At 41.2% G+C, this 12,362-nt stretch overlaps 1 protein-coding gene across 1 annotated transcript in view; it reads left to right on the forward strand.

Moving 5' to 3' along the window:
• DTX1 (deltex E3 ubiquitin ligase 1) overlaps positions 1–12,362 on the forward strand; it is a 68,626-nt gene that overhangs the window by 37,792 nt on the left and 18,472 nt on the right. Inside the window, exons 3-4 of the mRNA XM_018561744.1 lie at positions 9,153–9,214; positions 10,562–10,723. Coding sequence (XP_018417246.1) covers positions 9,153–9,214; positions 10,562–10,723 — 224 coding nt within the window. The remainder of the gene's footprint in view (positions 1–9,152; positions 9,215–10,561; positions 10,724–12,362) is intronic.

Consider the following 12,362-nt stretch of genomic DNA (forward strand, 5'->3'; position numbering starts at 1 on the left):
AGAAATGAGGGGAAATCTCCCCTATAGGGACACTACTATCAACAATTAAAACAAAAAAAACCTTTCCTGCTCTATCAAAACTAAATAAAATGTTATGCCTGGAGCTTGGCTATGAAGCCCAATTAAAGTCTTGTTTTTATACTTGCTAATGCAGTCAGTCTGCACAAGTATAGTTTTTTATTTTTCAATATTATTTTTATGTGTGCCTGATTAAAACTGTAGGAATCTGCCTTGTGTCGCTGCAGCAAATCATACTAATTTCCTGGCTGGAAGACATCCAGCTTCATCTATCGCTTTCCTCTTCAGTCCCAGGCCTGCATCTTTCATTCTTTGGATTTCTTTCAATTATGGAGGCTCAGCTTTACATGTGTTCATTACCTAGGGTGGCCTGAATGCAAATGCAGCCTGCTTAAGAGTGCTCACTACAGATTGACATACTGTATGCACATCACCCCCACCACCAGCAGCCATCATTGACTAGAGAAGCTCTGAGAATCAATGATGACATCTCTGGTTCTAAACTAGGGTATGTAATGAAAACAGATAAGGTTTCTTTTAAAATGTTATTAGCATGTTGATAAGTGGGTAAAAGGAGGAAACAGGGAAGGCAAAGCAGGTTAAACTTCAGCTTGAAATATTCCTATAATCGTTATTGCAGGAAAGATTCAACAAGCATTTCAGGATACGGAATCTCCATCTGTCTTTGCCATCAGAGGCCATTTTCAACAGCATGGCAAACATTACATTTTTATTAATTACAACACAGTAAGCTTCAATAAAGCTGTATACATTGGTAAAGCTGAATGTAGCAGCCTGGTACATGACAGATGACTTGTTTGACAGAACCATTTACACCAGACTTTTCTTTCTTTGTTTTCTTTGTGTCATTCAACAGAAAATTGATTTCTTTATAGAAACAGCATCAGAATATTTTTTATAGAATTCATCTGCTATTATTGGATGATTGACATGCATATCACACAATGCAGTTCAAGAGTAAAATTTGTGGAACGCAGCACATTTACACAGCTGTGCACATTTCTGCTCCACACAAAGCACAACATAATTTTGGATGTTTATGTTCTCACTTATTGCCGTTCTGGATGTCAGACTGAAAAGGGCAGGATGAACTGACCCACATTTGCTCCATGCTTGGCTCTGTCAGCCAAACAGTGACTATAGATGATCAGCTGCAGTCACAATTTGGGTATTCTGACAGTGGCACGTCTGCCACTGTCAGGATACAATGCAATAGCCACAGCAGGAGATTCATCCATTCACATGTTTAGCGTATGGCCAGCCTTACCTATATATAAGTCATTGTTAGGACCTCAATGAATCCATGTGGTCAGATCAGAGATCTCATAAACAGGGGTGTTTAAAAAAGTTGCACGGGTAGAACACCCAATTTTGCTTTGTATTTTTATTCAAGAAATGTCAGTGGGTGAAATAAGTATAATGTAAAGATTGAATTGGTAGCATATATGAACCTTGGTAGAAACATTGAATTTACTTACACTTTAAATGCTGCATTTTACTGATACAAACTATAAAAATATAGATCAGCTGTAGATGGCAGAGTGTGTGGCTGGTGTTTCTGACCCCTGTTATATGTTTCACAACTGCTAAGCCTGACAAAAGGGTAAAAGTGAAGCACCGCTCTTCCACAACTTTAGCAGGGGAAAGACATCCGGGTGCTCACCAGCAGGAGTGTGTCCCAACTCCAACCAAAAGGCATTCTGAATCAGTTTATTGGAAGTTCGTCAATAACACTCAGTCCCACCTCCTCTGACACGTTTCACCCAATCCTGGGCTTAGCCATAGATATGGGGGAGGATCTGGGTCATTTACACTTATACAAGCAAGTTCAGGTGCATTTCATTGTGTAGTCACAGAAGCATTAATACACAGTAGTATAAAGGGATATAAATCACAATAGAAATGCCACACAGTGACACAACAAAAATATGAAACCAGCCAATGTGACACAACCTGAACAAAATAACAAGCACATAAACAGATTTGTATACCAGCCAGTATAAGATATAGCTATATTAATTCTACCATAAAACCAACAAGACTTATTGGATCATTCTAAATACACAAATGCATTAAACCATCAATAACATGTAAAATCATGAATAAACAAAACCCAGGGACCAGGATATAAGCTTCAAGACTTCATAATATTACCTCATTAAAACAATTATAAGTATTGCCTATATAGATCCAACCCCATACGACTAAGCCCAGGATTGGGTGAAACGCGTCTGAGGCGGCAGGACTCAGTGTTACTGACAGACTTTCGATAAACTGATTCAGTGTGGAACGGAGTGCTAAGCCTGACAGTTTTCACTGAGCTGAAAGGGTATGTAAACCCTAAAGTTGGGTATACATGGTTATATTTACTTTGTTCTACCTGGGGGCTGAATGAAGAAAATATAACAGATTTTTCCATCCATGCTTACAAGCATGGATGGAGGAATCCCCCGCTGTTTCTATTGTATTCTAACTGCGACCGCCAGTCACTGCCAGAACTCCTGAAGAGAGCTTGCAGGCTACAAGCTCTGTTCGGACGAGAATTTTGCAACCTGCTTCTTTGATCAGCTGTTGGAGGGATGTCAAGTTGAAGGGTGCCAACAACGGCACCCACTGTGTACATTTCGGCTGGTTCATCAAGAACCGGCCCAAAATTTGCACCATGTATACCCTACTTAACAATAAACATTTCTTAATTGCTCCCTGGTCTGGTAACTATACAATTTGAAACATTTTGTTTTATCTGTTCAAGTACAAGTGAGTGCACTTGCCAGAAATCTTTTCAGCTGATAACTTACTTAAAGGAGAACTATGAGGTGAGTGAAAATCACTCATCCTTATAGTTCAAGCCAACGTGTGACAATTAAACTGTCACACGTCAGCTCAATAGATTGGGAAGTGAGCGAACACATACCGACGCTTGCTCACTTCTCGATCATCTCCCTGCAGAGAGCCATGACTGTCACTCACGGCTCCCCGCAGGGATTCCCCCCCTCCCTGCTCCGATCCTCCAACGCTGACTGGAGGAACGGACAGGGGAGGGGGCGAGTACAGCTGGCTCTGCCTCTAGATAGGCAGAGCCAGCTGTCAATCACACAGCTGGGTGGATCTCAACAGTAATGTCGGGATCCGTCCCAGCTGCGTCAGGCTCAGTATACCACGAGCTGTAGCTCGCGATATACTGAGCTTTAGGGTCACAAGAGGAGGCTAGTATATGCCCTCCAGTAACCCTTAAGAGAACTATGGGAAAAAACACTTACCCCATAGTTCTCTTTTAACTTTCTGTCTGTGCAGCACTGTTACCATTTACATTGTTATGGAGACTACAGAACCTGGGCCATCTATGTTTTAGAGAAGGGGAGTTTTCAGCAGTCCTGTTCTGTTTCTGCTGTCCTGATACAGTAAGGTGAGTGAAAATTGTCACCTTAGACTAGAAGGTGTATTACTGGCAGAATCACCAGATGAAGGTAAAGGACAGAGAGCATGAAAAAAAGAAAACAAATGCACCTACCACATATATGGACTGGAAAGCTGAATTTGATATAATTTTCGTTTTTGGCCTTGGATTTGCTTAAAGGAGAACTATGGGGTGAGTGATTTCCACTCATCCTCATAGTTAGAGCCAACCTGTTACAAAAAAAGCTGTCACAGGTCTGCTCTATTGATCGGGAAGTGAGCAGAAACATGCACCGATCCGCTCACTTCTTGCACTTCTCCTTGCAGGGAGCGGTGACTGCCAGTCACCGCTCCCTGCAAGGATTCCCCTCCTCACCTCTCTGATCCTCCAGCGCTGAGTGGAAGAATGAACCGGGGAGGAGGGCGGGCACAGCTGGCTCAGCAGAACCAACTGTCACTCATGCAGCTGGGTGGATCCAGACAGTATTGTTGGGATCTGTCCCGCCTGTGGCGCTCTCAGTATTTGGTGGGCAATAGCCCGCTCCATACTGAGCTTTGGGTCACGGGAGGAGGCTAGTATATGTCCTCCCGTGACTCTAAAGAGAACTATGGGGAAAAACACTTACCCCACAGTTCTCTTTTAAACATCTACAGTATGTACGTCTCTGAATTTACCAAACTTAACTCTGTTTTCCTCCCATCTGAACATTGCAAGCAACATTTCAACTGCAGCATACCACAAACTGCATTAACACTTTATAGTGTTTATAGTTTTACAACAACCCTGGGAATTAAAGTGACACTAAACTCAGGAGTTAAATCTTACAAATACATTCAAGTAACTTAACTACTTACAAAGATGTATCTTATTTGTGTGTCACCCAGCTGTAGATCCTCAAATCATCTCTGAATTGGTGCTGACACTGTCCTTCCTCCTGGAGGGTGGCTACTTTTGTTCCCCATGGTCCCTGTGTGTGTTGTAAAGTAGTCACCGCTCCAATCTCACTCCTGTGATATAATTTCAATACAAATTATTAAACTAAACGCAAGATTGTAGGCCATCAGGGGAGTAAGCTTGGAGCGGTGGCAACTTTACAACACACACAGGGACCGAAATTGGTATCGGTGAGAACCGAAAAAAATAAATATCGGTACTCATACTCGATACCGAAAAACCAGTATCAGTGCATCACTAGTGGTAAGTAAAAAACAAACCTGTACATGTGAGGTCCTCATATTTTGCTTACTCTACCTTTTTAAACATGCTGTTTGTGAATGTTTGATAAAATCTGCTAATGCGAGGTTAAGTTAGGATTCACATAATTGGGTTTATTTGGCAAAGCAATGCAAAGAGCTAAAATAATCTATGCCGTGTTCACGAAGTCGGTTTTTAACCAAGTTTGGGATGAACTAGAGAAATATGAACTCACATTGGCTTCCATGGGATGCTGAACTTGGCACAAAGCATTTTGCCTTATTGAATCAACTCATTGATGTAAAGTGTAAATTACAGGAGCAATGCTCAGAGCAGTACAATAAAATATACAGTGTAACAACAAAAATAGACTTTAATTTAAAACTATGGTATATACAGTTAAAATCTGTTACCCACAATATGACTGAGCCTTCGCTTGATTTTTGTACTCTAACGCAGGGTGATTTCTGGTTGCTATGGTTTACTCTATTTTGTCATTGCCAGTGAACTGCGCAGCAGAAATTGACTCTTTTTAAGTAGAAGATTGCATTTTAGAGGGCAATTTCAGAAGCTACAACTTTTCTCCTCTGCATTCCCCTGAGGTCCAGCAGTCAGTGTAATTTAGTAAGCAGTAATGTGTGCAATGATACCAGGAATACACTGAAAATAATGTCCTGACTTATGACCCAAGAAGTAGCTCTGATCATTTGTCCATAATCTCGTGTATATAAATAGCTGCGTGTATCCCTTACGTGTCTGGGATACAGCGTTCAGCTCTTAATCTCTCATAATCCTTGTTTATCAATGGGGTGAGCAGGTGGTGTATTTGTTTGGAAGCTGGCTGTACGCATTGTGTGATGTCACCCCTGGGAGGTCTACGTGGTCACACACAGGTATATATCTAGCTTAGATTTTCTAGTTCTAAGCGCTGCTATAAAGTCTCATCTGTGTACTGTATAGCCACACACAGACTGACCAGCATGAAGATAACACTGCATGGAAGGTAAGTGGACTCCGCACAATTATGTACTTTGTTATGTCAGGTTTCTATAAATGACAAGTGTTCATGTTACGTGAAATATCATACTGGAAAAGGGTTTTCTATATTGTAAAGGGTCTTTTCATAATACGCAATCAACTCTAGTGTTTGCCTGGTTTCCAGTGTCAGGGGTTAAATGTCACTGGCCTGATACAACTATGCAGTCAAATGTCCTGACTTGCATGTTCCAGGTCAGTATTAGTGAAGGCTGAGGATAAGCATGGATGCCATGGATAAAGCAGCCTACAAAAAAAAGTCATCAATGTCAGCTCTCATATTTCTATCATGACATGTTCATGATAGAACCTATATTGGTTGTGGGTCTATTTTATTTCAAGTAACACTAAACTCAGGAGATAAATCTTCGAAATGCATTCAAGTACCTTAACTATTAACAGAAATGTATCTTATTTGTGTGTCACTCAGCTATAGATCCTCAAATCATCTCTGAATTGGTGCTGACACTGTACTTCCTTCTGGAGGGTGGCTACATTTGTTCCCCATGGTCCCTGTGTGTTGTAAAGTAGCCATCGCTCCAAGCTCATTTTCGTGATGGACTGCAATCTCATGTTTGGTTTACTAGTTTGTATTGAGATTGTAGTCCATCATGGGAGTGAGCTTGGAGTGATGACTACTTCAGAGATGATTTGAGGATCTATAGCTGAGTGATACACAAATAAGATACAATTTTGTTAATAGTTAAGGTACTTGAATGCATTTTTAAGATTGAACTCCTGAGTTTAGTGTCACTTTAAGTTTTTAAAGCTGATGATTCAAATCTATTTTTGTATTATTTGTTACTAATATACATGCACCCATGATTACCCAAGTATTATAGTTACTCTGAAGCAAGTGGGCAATAGAAGCTGTTTACCTACAGGCTTCCTCTCTCCAATTGACACTTGAGGCAGAGCAAACATTCAGGGTAATTGAGCTCTGTAAACAGCAGGCTTTCTTTTCAGAAAAACAGGTAGACTAGTCTAGCAAATGTGAAAAGGAGTCCAGAGCTCCACCTGCTGTCTGAAAAGGAAAATACAGAACTTTTGTATGCAATATAATAACAAATGGGGAAAGGAGAAGCGCCTCAAATAACAATAAAGTGGACAAAAAACTCCTGGGTTCCAGCGTCAATCTATAATAAGCAAAGTTCCCCGAAAATACGGAATCCCAAAATAGGAGCTGTCTATAATAATCAAACAGGTAATGATAATGTAACAAAATTTTAATGAGAATTAATAATAAAAGTAGAAAAACATATAAATACACCTACTGACAAAGAACATCTGAAATCAATTAAAATGACAAACAAGTCCTCCCTGATATCGCCCTGTGTTGATTGATGTAGATGAGAATCTAGTGACCGTTAGTGATGGTCACAAAGAGTCACTGATATTGGACACAAGCGCTGTGTTAGGCAAGCAAATACTCAGTATCAAAGAAAAGAAAAAGAAGGAATTACTCACTTCTGATGTGGTTTAGGTGGTGAGACAATGTTAAAAAAACGATTTTTAACATTGTTTCAGTAGAGAAACCACATACATGCAAAACCATTTTACATTCCCTTTAGGGGCTCGTTCACACCAATTCAGTTGAGTTGCGTTGATTGGCACAGATCAATGAAGGATCAATGCCAGGGCACCCTGATAACAGTTGTTTTTATGTGCCTTGTTGTCACAACAATGCTGCCTTGAGCGTTGCATAAAAAGGTATATCTGCTGCAATTTTCCGCAACACACTGCTGCTCACCTGAAGTCACCATCTGTCACCACATTGCATTGGAGAAATTAATGAAATGTAATTTTGTGACATTTCAATAAAGTTTTAAAAAAATAAATAAAAAGTAAACGGTGCCTTCCATCACCTCTACACAATGGACACAAACCCGCATGCTAAATAGCCTTGTTAGGGCTCATTCACACCAACGCACGTATTGACGCATAATAACACACAAACATTGCTGTGAATGCAGTGCTTGCTTTTTTTTTTTACATCTGTATATAATTCTTATGTGCTGGAATGCGTTGCACAAAAATCAAACTCCCTTTTTTCAGTGCACATCAACGCAGCGTGTTGGTTTGAACTGAAGATATAGGACATAAGACAAACTGTCTTGTTCTTATGTTGCAACGCTGCCCAACACTATGGTTGTGAATGAGTCCTAAGTGCAGGGCCGGATTTACTACCTCTGCTGCCCCAAAGCCAGGTTCCTCAATTTACTTTTTGACCTGCAGGCTTCATACAAGTGATCTCGTCGACATCACCAATATCACTTGTTCAAAATAACCAGTGATTTCCCTGCTCTACATTTAGCCCTACTTGCCCGAAGCAGGACTAAATGTAGAAAAAAAAATAAACGCCTGGCGTCCGCAACTGCAAGTCCTGGGTGTCGGGCGATAGGAATTCCACACCCCTGCTGCCCGTCTACTCCCTGCTGCCCCGAGGCCGGGCCTTGGTGGACTTGTGGGAATTCCGGACCTACCTAAAAGAACATACAGTAAAATGCTTTTTTATTCCACAAACATTTTATTGAAATTGTGAGCGTAACAATGCAGTAAATAAGAGATACAAAACACGGGCAGCTCGGCATACAAAGCATTCAGATAACAGCATGAGCATTGCCCAAAAGACATAAAACCCAACAAATAAAAATAAGCAAGTTGAAGGGAAAGCTCCAGAGTTACTAAAACAAGAGTTATGAGTTACCATCGTGGTCACTGAAATAGACATAGACAGGAAATGCCCAGGTAGTATGGCGGTACACAGGACCCTAGAAAATGAGGAACCGAGACTGATGCACCCAATAAGTCATGACACCTGAGGGGAATGACTAAGCGGAAGGCCAGTAGTACCACCCGCATTGTGGACCCGCATGCCAACTAGGTTAAAAAAAACAATATTCCATATGTGTCCGTAGCCCACAAAAAGACATGTACACAGGCCCACAGGACTTACATTCTGAAACATGTAGGACACACAAAACAAGGCCCAGGCAAGAACAAAGACATAACATATAATGAAAAGAGACAAACGAGGACAGGGAAAAGGGAAGGGGGGGGGGGCGGGGGCAAAGTAAAGGAACAAACCAAAGACAGAAAGAAAAACCAGTGAGAAAGAGAAAAACCAGGGAGAAACACCCCCCTCTCTCGAACAGAGGGGGCACAGAGCTAAGGCCTTTCAAAGAAAAGGAAAAAAGGAGATGCAATAATACCTGGTATGACCATGACTCGAGGTAGGCGGTATACTCAGCTGTCGCCTGATAGTGAAACCAACAAGTAATACAGACATGTTATGTCCATAATTCATGATGCTTGTTTGCAGTCTATGTCCGTATATTGATCCTGAAATCATGTGAGACTGATGTCTGTGTGATTTATTATTATGTGCAGGCATGAAAACATGAGGTATGGAATTATACTCAGACATGGTGCAATGGTGAGATCTGTATGCCGCTCACTTACACTGGCTGTCTTTGTTTTCTTTCAGGGTACCAGCTCTGCCCGTGAAGAATCTCAATGGGACAGGCCCTGTGCATCCAGCTCTGGCAGGTCAGTACCAAGATGCTTGTTGCCTAAACTGTTTAAAGTGAAAACAAATAGACGTAATGCAGACGGAAGCATCTAGATCCAGCATGCCTTAAGATAAAATATTCCATCTTATAAAGAAGAACTGTGAGGCAGGCCCCTTGGGAACAGTGTCCATGTATATGATAAAATAATCTGCCCAGTGGGCAGACCTATACCATGGTGCTGCTGAAAACAGCTGGGTGCGTTGTCATACTGTGCTCTATTTTAGTTGACTTTAATCTATGATTTTCCAACTTGAACAGCAACAGTGAGCTTAAAGAAGAACTCCAGGCAGAATAAAACGTAACCCTTGCATTGGGGCTACTCCTGTACACCTTGCATTGGGGTTACTCCTGTCACCCAAACCTCAATCTTTCCTGGTGGCTAGACCGGTCCCTGCAACCTCTCTACCTCTCTGGTCTGACAATGGAATGTCCCCCGGCATCTTCACATCTAATACACACTACAATGTATTAGACGTGATGACTCACAGGTTGCTGGAGCGGAGGGGGAGAGAGGCTGCAGCGACCAGTCTAGCAGCCAGGTGGGGTCAAGGTTCGGGTAAGTATAGTATAATAATTTAGACACCAGACAAAAACAAGCACTTAACCCTTGCAAGGGTAGCAAGGGATAAGATTTTATTTTGCACGGAATTCTTCTTTAAAGTAGAACTGAAACCAGAGTAAGGGAGGGTTATAACACCTGAAAGATTTTTTTCCGAAATGTGTCCAATGGGGGAGATTTCCCTTTACTTCCTGTCCGATAGCCACAGTAGGAAGAGAGTAAAATCCCTGGTGGTCAGTAGGTTCACCAGAACCAGTGTCTCCATTGGAAAATTCCCCATGTATTTCTGTTCACACACATACAGTATATATACTGTATACCCAAGTGAATTGTATATGTATGAATTGTATATGTATGTTCATTCTTACAATGTATCACATGTCTTGCCTGAAGACGTGACCCTGATACGTTGCATTTACGTGATATGCTGCATTTACGTTGATAAAAGACGCACTATTCACTATTTGGAGTGCCGGTGCCCCATCTTTATGCAGAGCTGTTTAAATCTCAGAATTGGATGGAGAAAATACAAATTCTTTGAAAGGTAAAGCCGCTTCCATATACAAATGATTTGTGTACTTGGCTTAAACCCACTGATAGAAGAAATTAAGATTGCGGCGCTGTGTTCAGCTGCCCTACAGGCATGTAAAAAATACAAAACACAAATCAACTAGTTATTATGAACACAAAGACATAGAAATCTATAGCTCTTATTGCTTTATAAATTGTTTAACAAACATTTTATCTTCATTTTTTTTTCCACAGGAATGACTGGAATTCTGATGTGCGCAGCTGGATTGCCTGTTTGCTTAACCAGAGCCCCTAAACCTATCTTGCACCCCCCTCCTGTCAGCAAAGAGGATATCAAACCTGTCAGTGGTATCAGTGGCATCTGCAGAAAAACTAAGAAGAAGCATCTCAAAAAGAGTAAGTAATACAGCAAAGATCTGGAGGTGTGGGGTGACTCGTGAGTTGATACAATCAAATATATACTGTAAATGTCAGGCAATGAATTCAGTACCTGTAATCAGGGCGGGATTTATTCTCTCTGCTGCCCCAAGGCCAGGTTCCTCAATGCGCCCCTCTGTATGGAGGCTGCATACAAGTGATGTTGGCGAGATCGCAGAGATCACTTTTATAAAACAAGTGGCGGCTTCCCCGCTGTACATTTAGCTCTGCTTGCCCACAGCAGGGCTAAATGTAGAAAACAACTACCCACCCGGCGCCCAAAACTGCATGTCCTGGGCGTTGGGAGATAGGAATTCCACACCCCTGGTGCCCCTTCTACTCCCTGCTACCCCGAGGTCGGCCTCGGTTGGCCTTGTGGGAACTCCGGCCCTGCCTGTAAGGACAACTGGTTTAAAGGGGGTTTCCACTTTAGAGGGTCAGATCATCCAAAACTGTTCTTTCAGTTTTTGATAGATGTTGGAGAATCAAACCACCACAATTTATTTTACCTGTTGAGGACTCTATTAGTGGGATCTCTGCTCTTATATTGCTTTTTCTGCACACTTGTTGTGGCCATTATGAAGGGTTCCCACTGTCCCTGTTGTATTTGTATGTTATTCTTTATTATAGAAGTGTGTTTTTATTTTTGCAGCCAAAATGGGATAACACTTTTTTTTTAAATGTGTTTCATGTTTCCATTCACATAGCACAGATATTATAAATTGTGACTTACCATGTTACTTGATTTTTTCTAAAAACTCCAGAACTAAAGTTTCTTCCACCCCCTGTAATTTCTAGGCGGGGGCTGGGAAGGTAATACTTATCAGGATTAACCCTGTCTCTACTGTGCTGTCAGATCTCATTGTCAGCTGTAAGCTACATTTGAACATTGTCCTAACAAAGGGTTAGCATTCTAGAAGTATTGTATGTTAATGAGAGGAAACACACTCTGTCCCTACTTTATCTGGGGACAGACTCACTTTAAAATTGTTCAGAGTAGCTTGCAGTCTGCCCAGAGGCCTGCTCCAAAGAAACATCTATAAAGTAGGAAACCTCTTATAAATTATTTTAGATATGCTGTGTACATGGGAAAACATAACATTTGTGATTGTGAAAGCTGGAGTACATTACTTATTAAATAGAATCATTTTAAAGGAACGTTATTGTGCGTAATACTGCATGCTAATAACGAACTGCATGCAAATAATATACGTATGGTATTCAGAATTTGAGTTCCTTTTTTATTTCACATGCCTATATTCATATTTTTTTACCACATATGCAGACCAAGCTGCCTAGGAAAATGACGGTGACAGAGTTTGACACAAACTTTAATAATCCCTAAAAAAGAGGGTTTACAATGTGAATAAAAGGTGACCCTTGAAACAGAGGGGTAACTAGAAACCTCAGGGCCCCGGTGCAAGAAACCATTAAAGGCCCCCCCCTCCATTCATTCCACAATCAAATGTTTAAAATTCTAACAGTGAATGTGGTTTCTTTCAAGAAACGTCATTCATTACAAAATTGAATGTTTGAGGGCCTGTTCACACGACGTCCGTTTTCTGTGCTGACCTGATCCGTACGCTCCTGCACTAAAAATGTATCCCAATGTATCCCT

The sequence above is a fragment of the Nanorana parkeri genome, unplaced genomic scaffold (genome assembly GCF_000935625.1).
Source record: "Nanorana parkeri isolate BGI_ZX_2015 unplaced genomic scaffold, ASM93562v1 scaffold540, whole genome shotgun sequence".
NCBI classification, from domain to species: Eukaryota; Metazoa; Chordata; class Amphibia; order Anura; family Dicroglossidae; genus Nanorana; species Nanorana parkeri.